Source organism: Corvus kubaryi, unplaced genomic scaffold (genome assembly GCF_017639235.1).
Source record: "Corvus kubaryi isolate FWS band 111438036 unplaced genomic scaffold, C.kubaryi_AGA036_p1.0 68, whole genome shotgun sequence".
Taxonomy (NCBI): Eukaryota; Metazoa; Chordata; class Aves; order Passeriformes; family Corvidae; genus Corvus; species Corvus kubaryi.
The window spans coordinates 16,205,603-16,225,550 of NW_024582056.1; the positions used below are offsets into that span (position 1 = coordinate 16,205,603).

General features: G+C 36.4%; 1 protein-coding gene across 4 annotated transcripts in view; it reads right to left on the minus strand.

Moving 5' to 3' along the window:
* Nucleotides 1–19,948, minus strand: part of TMEM245 (transmembrane protein 245) — a 79,149-nt gene that overhangs the window by 38,619 nt on the left and 20,582 nt on the right. Inside the window, exons 6-13 of one of the 4 annotated variants that reach the window (XM_042048921.1) lie at nt 18,752–18,921; nt 13,893–13,916; nt 10,645–10,707; nt 7,768–7,872; nt 6,333–6,415; nt 4,110–4,200; nt 3,208–3,306; nt 1,204–1,335 (exon numbers count right to left, since the gene is read on the minus strand). In XM_042048921.1, coding sequence (XP_041904855.1) covers nt 1,204–1,335; nt 3,208–3,306; nt 4,110–4,200; nt 6,333–6,415; nt 7,768–7,872; nt 10,645–10,707; nt 13,893–13,916; nt 18,752–18,921 — 767 coding nt within the window. The remainder of the gene's footprint in view (nt 1–1,203; nt 1,336–3,207; nt 3,307–4,109; nt 4,201–6,332; nt 6,416–7,767; nt 7,873–10,644; nt 10,708–13,892; nt 13,917–18,751; nt 18,922–19,948) is intronic. The other 3 variants (XM_042048922.1, XM_042048923.1, XM_042048924.1) reach the window with 3 other exon arrangements.

A 19,948-nucleotide genomic window follows, 5' to 3' on the forward strand; every position in this document is an offset into this window, starting at 1 on the left:
TTCTTAAATATTTATTCTCTTTAGACTTTTCTTCCCCTCTCTCTAGCCTGCTTAGATTACTGAAGCACACTTTACATCATGGTTTCTGAGCACTGTGCAGCAATGCTGCAAATGACACGCTCTTATCATGTAGTTTCTCCTCCTTCTGTTCCTCTTGCCTAGAAGGAAACTCCACATTGATTTTAAATCATGATGTGCTGTGCATTTTTAAATCCTCTGCCTCAAGCATGCATGGCCAACTTTGAGAAAGCATTAAGCAAATTTCATTATTAACTGAAAAAAGGTTTACTGCAATAAAGTTTCTCTCAACTTTTTCTTGTTTCATGTCTTGTTCTCTGGTAGAAGCTGTAACAGTTTAAGCAGCAGTTGGGAAGACAGAAAAAGCACACATGCCTATCAGTCTAAACCAAGAACTGCCTGGAGGCAAATACTAGCTTTAATTGCATCCACAGAGCTGCCATGGTGCCAGTTAGGTATAAATAATAAGTCTTCCAAAATTGAAGATACTTCTAATAATGACAACAGCTCAAGTCAAAGATGAACTGTATTGGGGATTGACTCTGTATATTAAGCATTTTGGACTTAACATGATTTTTTAGTGAAACACTTCAGTTTGGACTGCTTTCAATGCTTCCTCATTTTCTCCTCATAAGGTGAAAGGTTTTTATTCAGGAATTCACACTGTGTAAAATATTTATTTCACTCTCCACAGAACTTTCATAAAAAAGAAAAATAAGCTGCTTTCAATCCAACAAATAATAATAATTTGAGGCAAAAAAAAAGATGACCCCTGCTTTTATTGCTTGGTTTTATTTTCATAACCTCTTAGTTAATAGCTTCTTCAGTTATAACCTATACCACCTGGTTTCTTCTTTAAAGAGAAAAGACTGCATAAAATAATGCATTGAAAATCAGCTTGCAGGTGACACAGGTAACAACCTGCCTCAGGAAGACAGCTGGGAAGCTGGTATCCACGAAGATGCTGAAATCACAAGAGCTTCTTTATCATGAACATTTCTGTTTGTTTTACAGTTATATCTTAAATAGGTTTACAATAATTGCTTAGGTAATTGTAAGTAACACTAGCAGTGTTTCCCTAATTTTCCATGTACTTGAATCCATAACCTTAGTGGTACTCCAAGGAGAAATTGCTATCAGTTAAAAAATTAGACCAATTTCATAGTAAGTGCAAAGAATACGTACGGAGAGAAATGTTTCAATGTTATCATGAACAAATGATGCAACATCTTGCCAGTCCAAAATATCTCCAAGCCAGCTGTTCTGACGGTTAATGTGCCACTTGTGTCCTTTGTGTCTTCCAGAATGTGTTACATTCTTAAAAAGAGACAAAGAAAATAGACATTCAAATAAAATAAAGAGAAATGAGAAAGTCAAAAGCTAATGATTTACACTGATGTTTTCTTAATGAGGAATAGATCCAACATGCATCTAAATACTGAGAGCTGCTTTAACTGGTATCCCCAAAAACAGCTGGAAGTACTCTGTACACTGGGAAAATTAAAATCTGACAGAAAACTGTAGTTAATGATCCCATTTAATTACATATCTGTATATCATACTGATTCAACTCTGTTAAAAACTAACTACTGCTTGACTGACACAATGGTATCTATTTTGCTTTTAATGAGAGCACACTAGAAAGAGGTAATGATTTCAGTTATTGCCTACATAATTTACTGTTTGCAACACCCAAGTTTTCCCAGTATAGCCCATAAAGAAAAATGCAAGCAGAAGTTGAAGCAAGTATTTTTCTCTACTATTAGTTTCTACCTCTCCACAGGTAATGTTCCATCAAACGAAACCTAAAAGCTGAACTGGATGCATGGAGGATTTCTTCTGACTACACACCTTTGTAACTGCAACACAACAAGACAACAGGACATGGCCATAAAAACAACAGCTAACTCCTTAAGTGGCTCCTCCCTAATTATGAAGTTGCCTATTGCCCAGTGAATCACACCTGATCACCATCCTGAATGAGGCTATTTGACTCAGTCTGGGACTGTGACAAGTGCTTCAGAGAAGGATGCCAAAAATGTCTGTAAGCAAGCTTAAGCAAACCCGCTGACTACAACATCCTAGTCTTTAATAGAAGGAGACTTCTCAAGTTCTTAACTCTGATTTTTATAATAAGCATTCCACTGCTTGTTAAAATTTTCAGAACACTTTTAGCCTTACCAGCCTACATTCAAAATGACACTATCTTTTTTTGCCACAAATGGCAAGTAACATCCCAAGTGAGGTCCCTGCACTGATTTATCTAAGAGCATTACATTTTCTGCTTTTTACCAATTCTCTCTAGATGCACCGTTACACTTTGTGATGCACAATTAGCAACCTTCATTAACAATCCACCACCAATACGGAGACCTTTCTTCTGAATGGGCAATTTATTTAGGGCAGAACCATATGAGTAGTCAAAAACCTCCCTCCAACAGGCCTTCTGTATTTGTAAACTGTATGAAAACCTATCATCTGTTCATCTAGTTCTGTACTGAAAATGTTCCTTCTTTAATGCAAAGATCTTCTCAGAACTTCAGAGGTACTTGAAAAATAACTGCATGAAGAAAAGTGTTAATAGAATCACAATCATTTAAATATACAGAAGTATTTCAGGAATATGACTTCTGAATTTGGTATTTCCATTGCGCAATGATTAATGAATTGGTTTTTCCTTTAAAAGGCAAACAGCACTGGCAGCATAAAAATTATTTAACTCTTGAACTTTTCAAGATTCAGTGTACAGAACCCATTATAAGATGGCTGCAAAAGTGCACTGTAAGGAACCTAACAAGAGGACAATTACTTTCTCACAATTTCAAATTTATAGAAGTTACACAAATCATGCAGAAGACCAGTTTCCTTTTCCCAACACCTCAGTGACACAAAAATTCAGCAGAAAGTGCTAAACTAAGAAATACTAATTATAAAAAGTGAGAAAACCGTAAATTAAATGGCACACATAAAAACACAACTACTTAAGTGTAGGACACAGCTCTGGCTGTACTCAAACTGTGACTGCAGCATGATCTTACACACGTTTTACATTTTTACCTTTTTTTTACTGACCTTTACTCAACCTTCCAACTTTCTGCTAATCCCTTCCTCAGAAATGCATACTTAGCATAATTATCTCAGAGTATTAAGTGATAGTTTATATAAATACCATTTAAATAAGTTACCCACCTTCACAAACCAAGAGTGATAAAGCCTGTCCCAGAGCTCCAGCACTTGTTTCTCAATCACAGCAGTGTTATTTACTTTTTCTCCTAAAATCTTATGGAGCTAAAACACATAAAAATCTTTTATTACACAGGACAGAATAAAGCAGCCATCTACTGATGAACTTCAAGCTTGATGAATCACATAAGAGTGTCTGTAAAGGTATGTCTCACACCCAAATTATTAGAAAAAATCAGTATCAATGTGAAATACACACTTCAGATAACATGGTTTACAATACAAAGACTGTGTTGAAAAACATTCTGCTGCACTAAGGACTTCTTTCTGAGCTGAAAAACCAATGCTGTCTCTAGAATGCTTAATCCAAAACCCTCGATCATATCTTTAGGGTAAATATTTCAAATAATTTGAGATGTGTGCTAGATATCAAAATATATAAGTAAGAATCTTGGCAATTTCTTCTGAAGTTAGCTTAACTATATAAATTATGATTAAAAAAATGTCCAGTGCACCACACCCAGCCCACACAGAAATTAGAATACTGGGGAGAGGGAGGGGTGGTGGTCGCAATGGAAGTCTACGCTGTCTACGATAGGACAGCTAAAGCCAGTTAAAAAAAAAACTACACCATTTCATTTGATGCATTTTCACTGGGAATCATTAGAATGATGACAGATTCTGCAGCTCTTAAAAATAAACTATCCTCTGAGCAGAAAAGACTACTGAAACAACTCCCACTCTTCCTTCAAAAGTCACAAGCCAGAGAGTAGAAAGAACAGATCTGTCAACAAAATGGTTAAGCACACAGAAAAGAACTACTGACAAATACATTTTTATTTCTTTTTACTCTTATGAAATACAAGAAATTAAAGAACAACTGGAGGTTTTTGAGAGCTGACTCCTACCTTGTGTGTGATCCATTCTCGGCCATACTGGTATACGTTGTTCGCTGCGGAATTGAGCGCCTTCTGAATGACCTGGGCTTCTGGGAGCCAGCTGGGTGGGGGGGGAGTTTAAAGAGGGAAAACAAAGTTAACTGCCATATACTACACACATTTCATTACACCCAAAACACATTGCAAATTAACATTTTTGAAACAACAACAAATCATTACAGTTAAATACATATAAACTTATTACAACTCTAATGTTTCCTTCTACATATCAAGGAATAGATTTTCCCATAAGCAAAGCACAATTAAATCTAGGGCATGTCATTGCATTTAAAATCCTCCAAGGTTCCTGAAACCTTAATTAAATTGATATCTCGACTTTTTCAAAAGAGATCTCTTCAATCTGTATGTGTGCTATTCACACTACATTTTTTTCCCCCAGAGTTTTCTGAAAATACTGTATGAAGCAGTCACATCTAGCTGCAAACACAACCTTCTGAATTACAAGCTGAATGTAAATTGTTAACATAGTTTCCATGAAAAAGCAACCAGTTGAAAAAGGGTTTGGACATCACTTATTTCTAAGTCCTCACCAAACTACCTGCTTGTGAATTTCTTCAGGGACTCACATCACTTTCAAGCAATGTACCCTACTGAGTTGCCAGCATCTCACCACTTGTGAATATAGGGCACAAAATCTCTGCTTTGACTTTCTTTTTACATCTTGATTTCAACGGCACTTGTTGGAGCCCTTCCAAAACAAAACGAAAGCACTCAGGTGCTATACTTGTTCACCTGTCTGAAGATCAACATGGAAGCTCTTCTGCCTGTATAAAGCTTCAGAAATGTCCCAGATTGGAATTCCAAGATATTTCAGTCACTCACCTCTAAACATAATATGAGCATCAAGCTCTGAAAGCTGGTAAAGCTTCATGGATTTGGCAAGAGATATTCTTACTCTTTGTGAATTAAATATACTCTTCTGGATACTTCAAATTTGGAAGAAAACACTGAAAGTAAAAAGTTATGCTACAATTCTGCTAATGATTCAACTAGTACTCCAGTAGTTTCATCATGTAAATAAGCTTCTGACAGTCAAATTTCCATTTTCATTAGTCCCACTTATTTCCATCTTACAGCAAAACAGAAAGGCCAAACAACACAAGAGATGCCATGAAGAAGTAAAACCACTTTAAGTGCTTTCTGTTCTCATCACTGTGATTACTTTAGTGCTAAAGCATGTATTACTACAGTGGTTATTAACTACATCCTTTTAGTTCTGTTTCTGAAAAATCGTTTTGCTCTTATAATACTGAATGTGCTTTCTTTCAATTTTCTTAAACCACCATCACTTTGATTAGAATGGGCCCTTGAAAGAGTCAACCATTCTTATTCTGGAGGGATCTTTTTTTCCTGGCATTAAATTGGTATCTCACCTTTGCCCAATGTCTGTTTAGCTGAAGCAGAATGAAAGCCACCTGGAACCTGCCCCCCCTAAAATCACACTTTTTCAGTCTCACTTATTCCCCCTCAGATGTTCATGCAATCACTCCTTTACTCACCAGCATGCCCTTGTTTTCCTCTACATGCATTTCTCTCAAAACCTTCTCTCTCCCTTAACATTTGCCTTGGTGTTTACTTTAATCATTACACAGACTAAACCTTACAAACTTCCCACTGCGCACACTATACACATCTCCCTTAATAGGAATGGCCCTCCCCAACTGATTCATACCAAACTCTCCCCATCCACCATTCTTTCCACCCTTGAACTCTTGTTCAGTTCACTCCAGAAACAATGTCTTCAACTCCTATGCCCTCAAAGGCATTCTGCATCGATCTCTCCACACTGAAAAAATAATTTAGCTCTGTCTTGAAACTTTCCAGGGAGAGCATTCTTTGCCAGCACTTTTCTTTCATACGAAAAAAATACTGATCTCTTTTTTCTCGGCACTATACAGGTTTCTTCTCCACAACTGTAGCTAGAAAAGTTCATACAGCCATCCTTCACCACCAAAATCCAACCAGTCCTCAAATGAAGTATCACACTGACAGTCCTCCAGAGTGATGCATAAACATCCCTGCTGTCTGAGAGTTCAGCTTTTACATCTGCCTGCGAGAGCCACCCACATTTCTGTTCATCCAGGGGATTTTTCAAATTAAAAACTATTCATTAGAGCACCTGGAAGTTTTTTCATCCCCCCTATACTATTTGCTTAACTTCAGCATTCTTACTTTGCCCATTCTGGGTGACTGGCTACTGTCTCATTGATCAAGCTGCTTGTGACTTGAATCATGTGAACGCTCTCCTGATGTACCTAAATTAAAGATAGAGAGGAGAAGTGTTATGTAGTGCAAACTACAGCTCTTCCTACATTCAGAAAGATTTTTTTTTTTTTTTTTTTTTTGGGGGGGGGGGCAGGTATTGGGAGGAAGAGGATGGGGTGGTGGGGGAAGAGGAGGAGGGGGGAAGTGACCAGTTTGTACATTTAAAAAATAATTCTTCCAGTGCAAACAACCCACTATGAAGAAGGAAGTTCCATTAACCCAAGAAAAACCTAGTCAATACAATAATCATCACTCTGTTTTGAAAATTCTGGTCACTAGTAATAGCAAATGGAAATTTAAACCTTATCACATCAGTGGAAAAAAATTTAACAGTAACAGCAGTGCTGTCAAGGGAAGCAGTAAAATATAAAGCACAGTTTCAAATATAATTTTTTAAGCCATGGATCAAAGAAGCATAAAAATTAATGAATACTTAACTCTAACATGACCAGTCATGCTATGAAGTGCCTGACCAAATAAATTCTTCAGTAAGAATGATAAAATACACCTTTTATAAATATCTTAATAGTCCTTTTATGAATATAAGGAAGCTTTAGGCAGGAATGTTTGCACAATTTCTAAGGTTTTCAATTTTAAGTACTCAACACTATATATGCTACATTTTGGAAAAAGGAGATTGACATCATAACCAACTGATCTTTGTTCCATAACTGTATTCAAATCAAACAGTCAATCTCCATTGATCGTTTCAAGTATGAACACAGCTCCATTAGGGAAAAAGGAAAAAAAAAAAAGTCCATGAGTGACCTCTTCTGGTGAACAAAAAAAAACCCAACAAACCCACACGCAACCATAAACCAAAAATCAATTTCAGAGAATATCTGATCATGAATCTCAGTACATTTAACTCAGAAAAGGATACCATGAGGTTATTACAGGCAATTACACCAAAAAATCTGCAAACACACCTTAAGCATTTTGCAAATGTTTCTGATGCAAGGTAAATTAAAAGAAAAAATTCTAAGTAGTTCTTCTGTTGACAAGGAAGGTGTTGACAGGATGCAAAACAAATCTGTTCCTGTAATACATAAGCTAGTAATTCTTTCACTAGAATAAATTTTGCATTTCCAAATGTCTATATATTAGCCTTGTCACATACGTAAAAAACCACAAAAATACAAAGAAATATAAATATTGAGATTTTGGTATATTTTTGTATATTCATTCTATAGTCTTGGAATGGTGACAAGTTCAACTAGAGAGCAATTAGTTCCTAAGCATTTATAAGAACTCTTAAAGCTATACAATCTCGTATAAATATCAGTAACCTCCATCAGCAATGAAAATGAGCTCTACAATTGTATTCGTTAGCACACTGTACCTTTGCTGTAAGGAGAAGAGCTAGCAGAAGGGTTCCTATCACTAGCAAAAATATTATGAAAATGCTGATTATTTTATCTAGCATTTTCTCCAACCACACGATAATCTGTGCAGAAAAAAAAAAGAAAAAACAAATTATAGCATATAAATCAATCTTTTATGAAAGCAATGCGATATGCTATGCGACAGTATTGTTATTTTTATTTATAATCACAGTACAAAATCAGGCTCTAATCAAACAGCATTTATGCCCAAGCTTGGAAATGAACAATTAACAAGCGATGTTAGCATGATTAAGGTCATGGTATGACATGTGATTTTGCAAAAAACATGTACACATTACCACACAACACAGCAAGCTCTCTGCAAAGCAAGCAATAATTCAACAGTTACTTACTAGACCTAGAGAAGTACCTAAAAAAGACATTCATGTCAGCTAGAACCCAGAATTTTGTCTTTGTTTCTTGTCCTTCAGCAACTTGGAAACTTACAGACACTGTCTGCACAGGATTTCAAAGCTACCAAGGTATACTGTAAAGCACAACCATAACTTTCAGATTTGAATAGCTAAGAGCCATCTAAATGACAAATGAGGTATTTTTGCAAGTAATAAAATTTTTAAAGCTGCCTCATCACCTTCTGAACTTAAATGGGACAGGTGGGGTTCTACATTATTGAATATCAGGCCAATTATTCACCATCAACTATTTCTATCCACTTCCAGTCTCAGGAGGATGCTCAGCATTAAGCATGCATCAGCTGAATTGACTGATACAGGAAATAGGCATGCTTACAAAAAGGCCCATTCTATACATGTCCATAAGCAAATGGTGATACCACATTCAAGTAGAGAAATTCTGATAACGTCATTCAAAACAACGAAACTGCTCAGTCACATGACTTTGCAGAGTGCTCTGGAATAGTGCAAGCTGAGCTTCATCTCATACACAAATTGACTGTTTACATAAAAAGCTGTGAAAGCACATGCAAATATGACCAAATACATTCTTCTAGCGCCTATGGTTCAAATACCAGGTCTATTTCTACTCCATTTAGCATTACTACAGGAAAAAGCAACAAAACAACTGTAAAATTTGTGATTTAAGAGAACTGAGGTCAAAGCCAATGTGTAGTAAGCAAAAGTACTTTTGAGTACAAGTTATATATTCAACAATTAAGTTGGTAACATTTTAGTTAGAGATCTTATAAAGCTACTAATATGCATGCTGATGGTTTACATTAGTTCCTTCTTCATTATTTACCCTAGCCCTACACATGAAATCAACCCTGGAACAACGAACTTCTCAGACTGCTGTGTGATGATTGAATTGGTCAACACTGAAGTTAGATCTCCTATTTGAAAAAAGGATTCTTTTTGTGTGTGTTCATCTGGTAGCATCTGAGCATTTAATGTACATCAAGCAATTATTTTTAAACTTCAGGTTTTTACAACCAGCTCCTTGTTTGATCTAAATTAACTCAAGGATTATATTCAGCATTTTAGAACTGTTGTTCAAAATGATGACAAAAACTAAAAGAAAGTAAAATCCTTTTAGAAGTAACAAGGTGTTGAGCCAGCAAGTTTTTGTAACAAGATCTGCACTACATTAAGAACTGCAGAAAGGAACTCAGGGAACATGAGGCATTGTGAAAAAATCTTTTGTCTTACATAGTTTTAACAGTTTTCAGCATTGCTGAAATACTTCAGCCATCAGAAATGCCTTGCCAGTGCTGGAAGGAGGTGACCTGCCTGCACTAGTACTGCAGCTCTCTGGAAAACTTTGAGTACCCCCTACATAGGGCATATATATGGTGTATATATAGAGGTTACCTCTTTGGAAATAAGACTGAAACAGGACTTGCTGTGCCCTTCCAAGTTTCGTGTACATCTAATGATTATGCAAGAGAAGCAAGAAATAAAAGCCCTTGTTTTAAAGGACAGAAATCAAAAACATCACCAAAAAACCAGCACTGGATGGGCAGGGGAAGAAAATTTTACAGCATGGACTTCAAAATGAAGCTACTAAAAATTAAAGCTGCCCTTGTCATTTCAGACAAAGTTCAAACTGCTATTTACTTTCTAAGTCAGAGATAAAAGAAATCCAGTAGTCTTACATAGAGCACCTTAATCAGATTCACTGAATCCATGTAACTGAAGTACTGTCAAAGATTTCCAAAAATGCTAGGCTCAATGGTTGTGTGAGGGGTATCAAATAGGTGAAATGTCAGTGGAGCTAAGGCTGAATACGTTAGACGTTTTGCCACGTAGCAACTACTGGAAGGTCAAACTCCAAAAGACCAGGATGATGACTCTCTCCAAGATGGCACATGACAGACAAGGTATCTTACCTGACACCTGTACTGTGGGTTCAAACATGCCTGACTGCCATTAAAGTGCAGTTACAGCACATGTAAATCCTGGATTACCTTTAATCTAGTTAGCAAAGTCATGGCAGCACTGATGAGGTGCAGCAGCCTCAGCCAAGCAAGTCCACCTTGTCTCTATTTACTCAGTCAGGCAGCCCAAGGAAGGCTTGATGAAAGCCAGCATTGGCAAGCCTACAGGTACTGCAATTACATCTCTCAACACAGGCTTAAGGGGATCCAAGTTATACAAGTGGTACAGACGTATCACAGGAGAAGACTGAATTGCACTGAGTATCACAGAAGTAAAAGCAGATGGACAACATTCACTTAAGGCTATATTTACTCTTTTTTTTTTTCCTATAAAAACACACTTCATTTCCCTACATTAACCCCCAATACTTCCTTAGCAAACCCTCACCTTTGCACACTCATGCTAAACAATGCATAGGAGCAGCTAAGCTACTCGCTGCAGGGAAGCTACGCTGTTAAATGCCTGTGTGGTTGTACTTACCACTGAATCAGGTCCAGACTTCACTCCTACCCCAACCGTGCCAGGCCTCCCTTTACACCCTTCCTGTAAACCATGGGCATGCACACAGAGACAAACATGTACTGACTAAATGCTACTCATTAGCCAGAGGTCATGAAGTTTTATATTTGGTTCCAAGCTTCTAAGCTAAAGGTTAGTCAACAGAGGAAAGCTGAGGCTGCCACAACATCTGAAATTATGCAAAGGTCAAGGAAAGGCAGGCTCCTAAGCTACAGAAGGTCACACTCGTAAAACCAAACTGAAATGTTACTGATTTGTGATAGGCTGTCCAAAAAAACCTATCCTTAATTGTCACAGTTTTGAAATGCAATTATCAAGGTTTGTTTTTAAAATTTAGCTCCCTGTAAAAAGGTTTTTTTGATTGAGTTACCCTCTATTGGAAAGCTCCTCAATAATTTGCGAGCACTTCCTCTTTCAGCTTTTGGATGATGATACAAACCGTATTATACTAAGCTGTAAAAGAACTACAGTCCATACTTAAAATTCAGAAATCCTGCCACCTAGACAGGTTCTCCATGTTATGCAGTATGATACATCATCTATGAATTAATATTTGCATGTTGCATACTGCACAGCCTTCAGAGCAGTAGTTTTTCTAGCACGTTTGATTTACTACATTACCCAAACAGTGAAGCACACCTAGGCATCCACTTCATTTTCAACTGAATTTATATAAAATTACCAACAAGAACTTTTATTATTTTCTGTAAACAACTCCACTATTTATGAAGATTTTTTCCCAAGACATTCCTTAGACTTGTCATTTCCCTTTAGTTCAGAAAATATTTGAAGATACCACCATCTCCTTAATATCATCTGCAGAGAATAAGGGGAAGTCTGTAACCAGAACACATCCCAAGGTTATGCTGAAATGAATCAGCTGAGTAGTTAAGCTAGAAAAGGTAGAAAACAGAGTATGTGAGGTCTCAAGTCTACTTAAACCAGTGTCCCTCCAACAGCAGCAGAAGAATTTAGCAATTCCTCCTAAAGACTCCTGCCACAGAAAATGTTATTAAGAACAAATTATGCTAGACTGATGGAATCTGTTCTATACTTTGAGCTACATCTACCATGAACAGGAATCAAAAAGCCAAGGTCTATCACTAGCAGTCATAATCAACCATCATTTCAAACTCTGCCATATCCATATGATTTTTAATTTCCTGCTGGATTATCAGAAATTTATCTTGGTGTTCTCTCAAGTAATTCCCTTCAAAGACAAAGCAAAAAGGAGAAAGACACACACAAAAAAAATCACTTTTTAACTGCAACCAGTGTTCTGTATTACAAATCTCCTCCTTTCTTTGCCTGTGACAGAATATGACTTTTTTTTTAATTTTTAAAAAAATCATCAAAACACCACACACAACAAAACAAACCCACTGACTGCACATTTTTTTCACTGATTATAATATTACTACTGTATGTTCATGCACAGAAGTCAACACTGTACGTAATACTATAGGACTTTCAGGATTTCTACTTATGAAACTGTAAAGTATTCAAAAACAACTCCAAGGAACTAAAAAAACCCACACTCTGTTAAGAAACTATATCCACAAGGTTTTGCCAAATAATGCTAATTTCTAAACTGAAAATAAAATCCAGGCATTTTAGCATTTAGAGCAATTAAATTTTTTTTAGAACTTACTCATATTAAGGAAAAAAAACGTATCTACACATATGAATTTTCAAAGAAAATGACGAATTCAGAGCCAGAAAAAAAGCAGTTGAGAGTACACGTTCTCTTGTGGCTCACCAAATGCAGCTCTTCACCTGAACTCTGCCAACAAACCAATATCTAATAAAAAAAATTCATGAAGAATTATGGTTGCACGTATTTACTAACCACAAGTCACTCACATAAGACAAACATTTCAAAGTTGGGAAATAAAAAAGTAATTTTAAAACAGGAGAAATACAGTCAAGGGCAAAAGAACATTAAAAAATGCCCCTCTTCATGGACAATTTTAACTGAACCATGAAGCAAGCAACTCCTTCCTCTTTTTCAGAAACACAGAAAGCCCTCTCAACATAGAATCCTGTGCTCATTTATTAAATACTGAAGATCAAACTTTCTAAATTCATTGTATCTGCTCAGCCTAGAACTACATGTGTCACTATTAGCATTACTCCCCATCAGCCATTCATGGCAGATACCAGCTGTGTACCCTCACTTCTTTGTTTACAAGAACCTTTTATATATATTTTATCACATACCAGATTTTCACCTGTAAATTCTGAGGGTTTTTGTTGTTATTTTTTATATGGTGCCTGCTATAGGCATCCCTCCCTAGCTCTGCACTTGTCTGAAGCAATGCCACTGCTCAAGTCACAGAGAAATATCACTGAATTTAGTTGCTGTTCAGATCTCAGTCACACATGAAGCCAAAGCAGCTCTAACTTCTCTTGGGATGACAGTTCCCCAAAAAACAATAGTTAAACCTAGTTGGCTAAAATGAACCATGGGAACTGGGAATAACATTCCTTAGGAAACATCACACACTTCTTTTAAAAGCTACTCAACAGGAAAAAAGAGATTTTAGCCATATCAACTGCTTTTTTTTTTTTTTTTTTTTTTTTTTACTAGCCTCTCTCTTCCCTTCACACTTGTTAAGAATCAGCAGTTCTGAGGCCATGCAAAGCCTCATTTTGTATGTATTCACTGCTGGTACACTACATACTATGCCTGTGTACACAGACAAGTTTGACACTTCAGAAGTAAAAGATGGACAGCACTCACTGAACCTAGTCCATGCACTTACACTCAGCTTTATACCTGTGCTTCACACCCTTGCCACTCCCATGTTAATTCAATTAACTGCTTTCTCTGAGCAGAGAGTAGCTCTCCAGACTGGAGAGAACTGGTTTTGTTAGGTGTACAAGTAGGGACCAGGTGAAGATCAACTGTTCTTAAATAAAAGTGCCCATAAATCAAACTACCCCTTGAAAGGCTAATGCAATACTCTGCTGTACAAAACATTTAACTATGTGCATTCACTGGAGTAGAAGAGATCAGATAGAATTATATGACATTCAGTAGCTTATACCAAGAGCTGGAAAAGAGGCATTTGAGAGACAAATCTATGAAGCAAGGCATGTTAAAGAGTGTTCATGCTGCAAAATAAAAAAAAAAAATTATAAAAAAATCAAACTCTCCAAAACCACAGAATCCATTAGTTGGAATCACAATTTTTCTATTTATTTACCTTCTTATTAAGCCAGTGCCACAGCTTGTCAGTGGCAGGGGGAGATGGAAGAAAAGGGAAAAAAACACAACACAGTGGAAAATTATTGAAAAATGCAGTAAATAGGGAAAAAAAGCAATGAGAGGCAGGCAAAGTTATCCACAGAATGAAAATGAAATTGTTCTAGACACAAAGGTAAATTGCAATAGGAAGAAAAGATCATAACAACTTCTAAAGCAAGAACCTGGGTTTTACTATCAACATGCACTTTTGAAACAAAGAGGGATATAACAAATACGAACAACTTCAATGGTATTAACAGAGCTATCAGCACAATCTGGGCAATTCCAGTTTAATTATACTGAGAGCTACCATCAGATTTCAGAGCAGGACTTGTAAAAGTACTCCAAGAAGAGCATTTCAGCAAAACACCAAATCTTAACAAGAGATATTTGTTTAGGGCATTAATACTCCCATTCAGGCACTCAAACACTCCCATTCTATGCATTTCAAAACACTCCTATTATGTCAATTACTGTTGAACAGATTTTATATGTTTTTTTGGTACCACACTCATATTAAAGCATTCATATTCAACAGCACAGCATCAAATACATAATTAAGTCTGACATACAACAGCAAATTGTAGATCATATAAATGTACAGATTTCATGTAATTCTCCTTGCACCTCTCAACAGTCAATTTCTCCTTTTGCACTAAAGTTATTTTTCTTTACTGATGCTCATCCACATGCTAAAGTACACCCATTTTAGGATCTAGTTCATGTAGGACTACACTCTTAATTCTAACCATTAGTAATCAATTATTAGCATAAACACAACAGTGAAGAGCTTTAATGCTGTTATTCATCTGTGTTAGGGATTAAGATCACATAAGTAAAGTTTTGTTTCTCTCTGAAAACAAGATCACTGAATTCTCAGTAAATCTAGCATGTTTGCCAGCTGCCAGAAATTATATTAGCTCCCAATGGAAACAGAAGGTAAGAATATTTCAAATTTATAAAAATCTCATTAATAAAGTTGATCAAGTTAGAAGCAGACTGACAAAGAAACGAACATTAGGAAACATGAAAATAAAATGTCACAAAGCACCCACGTTTACTAGCTTTTACTACTCATGGAAAGAGTCACAGTCAGAGAATCCATTACAAAGCTTCAAAAGCCTCAAACTGACACTGTAGAATTTGTTTCTACTTTACCTCTTCACTTATGGAATAACTTATCTGTGAAAAAAGGCAAAGTTGTTTTCTGATTCAATGACATACTTTTAACTTTACTACTGAACTTTAAAACCTACTTCCTTTTGGAAAAACCATAGAGCTCATGGCTGTATTGCTCCCCTTTGCAATTCCGTACAAAATACAACAAAAGAGCACTATGATTTTTGCAGAATGTGAAAGGAAGTCTTTGGTATTTTCCTCTAATTTCAGCCTCTGGGAATTGGATAATAAATGCAGTAACTAGGAAATAAATAACACTTGAATGTCAAAAATAACAGTATTTTTTATTCTTGTTTAAGACAATACCTGGGAGGCTCTACCTGCCTACTAGCTTACCAACACTGATGTTTAAGTAGTTCTACAAATGTAATCAACCTGCATTTGAAAATAGGCTACAGCTTAATTCTGATCTTCAAGTCATACAAAATTAATAAGGCTATAACCATTTTTCCAGTATTTTATTGGAAAACTATTCATCTAAGATCTTACATGTCTATGAAAGTATTTTCTAAAATAATGTAAGTACTGGCAGAGATTCTGCTTGTTTTCTGTGCTTGGCTAAACTATATGCTAAGTGTGGTACCAGAAGAAATAAAAGTTAACTTTATCCAAAGTCCAAATAATGTAAACAATCCACATATAAAATTCTAGTGCACTATACCAAGAAAAAGCATATAACAACTACATGATTCACTCAAGTACACTAGAAAGCATGCATGTAAAATATTAGTACATTCCAACAAGTAAAAGTCTATTGCATGCAGCTCAGCTACTGCCAATGCTGCTGAACTCCCTCAAAAATTCTATAATCCAACTGTAGTCACCATACTGAAAGACAACAGTCCTCTTTAAAATAAAAAATTATCAGTAAAGAGAGTTATTAATTCTTTGTTGTTAATAAGAACACACATGATACCATATCTATTAAGATGGTTTGGTGGCTGACAACAGAAACCTCCCTACTCTCCCCTCCAGGAAGTCTCTCACACCTGTCTGTTGACCCTCCATGAGGAAAATGCACAGACAGGGACTAAAGAATAAGTAGCAACATCCTATTTTCATAGTCAATATTTAAAGGAGGCACATTCAGACAGACTGACCTACTGCTTACAAAAAAAAAAAAAAAAGAAAAACAGTGCCCTTTCTTTTCTCTTGATCAGAATTTCTCTTCATTTCAAATTTCTCTGCACTTCTGAGATAATCAGGGTAAATGATAATTGTGAAAGAAGAGAAGCAGTTCTTTTCTTGATGCTTTTGTTACAGATATAACCAATAAAGCTCAGATTTGCATGTGTGAGCAGTACTCACCCATTTCTCACAATGGGTTATTTTCCACACTATCTACACTAGCCTCCTAAAATTTGTTTGGCAGGAAGACATGCCACTCTAAGATGTATTCCTCCTTCTCACTGCATTTCACTCAAATCTGGAACTATTTCCTAACTGGGCATACCAAGTTTGCCAGCCCAAGCAGTACCACTAAATATTTGTGTAAAACAGACCTTCTCAGTGGCTTGTTGTACTTAGCTAAGAGCCTCAATACATCCTGATGCTAAGGTTCAGTTTCCAATTAACTCAGCATACAAACAAAAAACCAAACAAAACAAAAACCCTAAGCAGATTCAGCTCCCATGAAAAGAAACTACAAATAGAATATTAAAAAGTTAAACATCTAATTGCAAACGAAATGATCCCTAGGTCTTGGTTTCTCACACACACCCATAACAGGCAACCTGTAACAATTTACTCCCCAAATTTCTATTTTGTGTTTGCATAATTTTTACTTCCTCTTCAACAGTACCTACTGAAGCTGAAACATTCAGTAATCCAACTTAAAAAATCTTGCAAGGATGTCATTTTCATTCCTCTTGTTTCCCTGTCCCTACAAGAAACATAACAGACAATATTCTGTGGCACTGCTTCCCAAATTCTGAGGTACCATGCATCCATCATCCTACCATACACAGAATAAGCATAGCCAGTAGAACTTAAAAGATACGGAAGTATTAGTGTGATAAGCGTTGGAAGACTACATATAATCCCAGCCACCCATGCTAAATGCCAGCTGAAACAGAATTAAAATAGGCACAAATGAGGACAACAGAATCATGCAGATTATCAAGCGCTTTTCTTGTAATGGCTGGGAGAGCTCAAATTACTTTAATACACAGCGCAGACTCAGGAGGAATTACAGCTGTCATCTAAAAAATGGAGGGGCGAAGGGAGATGGAGAAATGAGCTGTGCCAACACTGTTCTATCTGTTAGACATAAAACAACATGTAGATAAACTGACCTTAAGTACATTTAAGCTGAAGAGCGAGAGGTTCTGCTGCACATTAAAGCCCTACCTTCTTTAAGGAGAAAAGACTTGCTGGAATTAGGAAGGATACTGTATCATATAGTTATGCAATACAAGGATACCAAACTTGACAACTCATGAAATAAAAATACATTCAATATTGCATCCAGAGAGTCTTCTTACTTACAGAAAAAAACCTTTTTATGAAAAGCTTTGTATAACGTAAGCTTTTATCCCAACATGTAATTTCCACTACCTTTGGAAAACCACTTTATTGTGTTCATAGCTGTATTTTGAACGGCTTTTCCTTTTTCATATTCTTCCTCAATGAACCCTGTGAAATCACTACTTTTTTCCTAGAGGCATTTCAATGCTTTTGTTGACCTTTTGTCTTCCATTCACCCATTAGATCCAGGCTTAAGCTCCTCCCTCTCCTGTAGGAATTCAGAGCTATTAATTGCAAAACCAATCTGCCAAGGTACAGATGCTCTGACAAATGTACTTACAGGGTTCAGTTCATCAGTTACAGAAGCCCTAAGATAATGGCTTTTTCCAGAGCAGAGAATACGTCAACAACACAGTTACAGAAAGCACATTCTTATACACTGCCATAGCTATTGCAAACAAAATAATCCATCCATTTACGTGAAAACTTACCATTCTTAATGAAAGAAACTGTATAAATCTTATGGAGCTTTCCAACTCTGCATTTTGCAATGCAAATGTAGGCATATTTCACGTGGGGGGAGAAGGGAGGGTAACACAGAAGCTTTATTCTGTGGCATTTCCCAAATACTTTATCCGACATATTTCTTCACTTAGAGAGGGAAGACTCATTTCTGTACCACCATACTATTGTGTGCAACAACTTTGCTTCCACACAGTATAGACAAATGTGTCTGAACTAACTCGGGCTGTACTTACAGAACACAATGGTCTGCTTTTTAATTAAATTTTCTCATAAGTAGGAACATCTTATTCTTCAGACTAAAGCTCATTAGGTTTAAATTCAAAATCTTTGTAACCAGGTAAGGTGACTAAAGCATGAGAAGTTTGCCTTACTCAGACAAGGAATCTTATACAGCTGATTCAGCACTTTAAAAGTGACTTCTGTCAAGGTTTGCATGCAACCATTAAATTTAAATTTAAATGTGTACTTAAGTGTGAATAGTGATAGAAGAGACATAATTTAAAATACACCATAAAACAGATAGGAGTTTTACATGAAAGACATATTCATTAGTGACAGACATTTATCTTAGAATTAAAGCATCTCAGAATACGGTGAACAGAGAATAAAACAAACTTTCAAGTTGCTTAAGGAAGTAAATAGAAATACCTTACTGTCAAGCTTTAGCATAACACTTCCGAGTCCTCTGATGGGCCGTGGTGCAAGAGCTTCCTGACGTTCCTTCACAAAATTTTCAACAAGTTGCCACCAACTTTTGCAGTGGTTTGCCATGAAGTTCAAAACTCCAAAATGAATCACTAATTTCTTAAGTGCCCAAACTGTAACCACAAGAAGGAAATTAAGTATCAGAGATTTCAGAGGAGCACCACAAGACTACTTATCTATTCTATTCAGGAAGAGCGATGAAAAAGAAAGGAAAAGACTCTTGAGTTTTATTTCCCATTAGAAACCACCTCTGCAACTTTCCAGTGATTTTAGTACTAATCTCCTCTCTAGCTTTGCAGCTGTGCTTATCCACATGGAACTTAGATGACAGCAGAAGCAAAGTGTCTGCACACTACTCAATAATGCAGCTAACAGACTTGAGCAAGGCCTGGGATAAGAAGGTGCCGCTCCATGATTCCAGTACAGTTGTTTTCTTACATATTCACACATACACCATGCCAAATGACTCCACATAAAGTACCACAATCAGAACTTAACAGCACATTACACATAAAATTTTCAGCCTAAATTCTTAAGTTTTATGCCTTCTAAGCTGTTAAGTGTATCTTTCCTTTCAGAACTGAAAGTACATCCTGCGGAACTTCACAGTAACGAAGCACCCATTTAAATCTTCTATTGAAATACTACTGATAGATTTTGCTTTTAAACATTAAAAAAGCTATTTGAGATTAGCATTTTATCTCGGCAACTTGTAGTTACCACTACAAGTAACTTTACTTCTAATATATCTTTTTTTCTTATTGCAACTGTTCTCCAAACCAGACTGATAACTTACTGGCATACATGAGCTCCACAACAGTTGGCAGTACACTACTTCATCATCAAAAATTCACACCATGTTTCTACTTGGAGATGTGTAAAATGACATACATAGCCAAAAAGGTTAACTTTTACTGCCTACAGGGCATCTATCCAAGTTCCACAAGAGCCTATTCTCTGCAAGCCACACACATTAACAGTTTATGCTCTTGTTCTTGTTTTGGAGAGCCAGTGCAACAATTTCCTGACATTTAGTTCACTTACCCTCTGGCACCACCACGTGGCAAATACAGGATTTATTCTCTTGAAGAAACGGAATAATCCAATAATTTCTCCAATAAAATGAGTGGCAAACATACA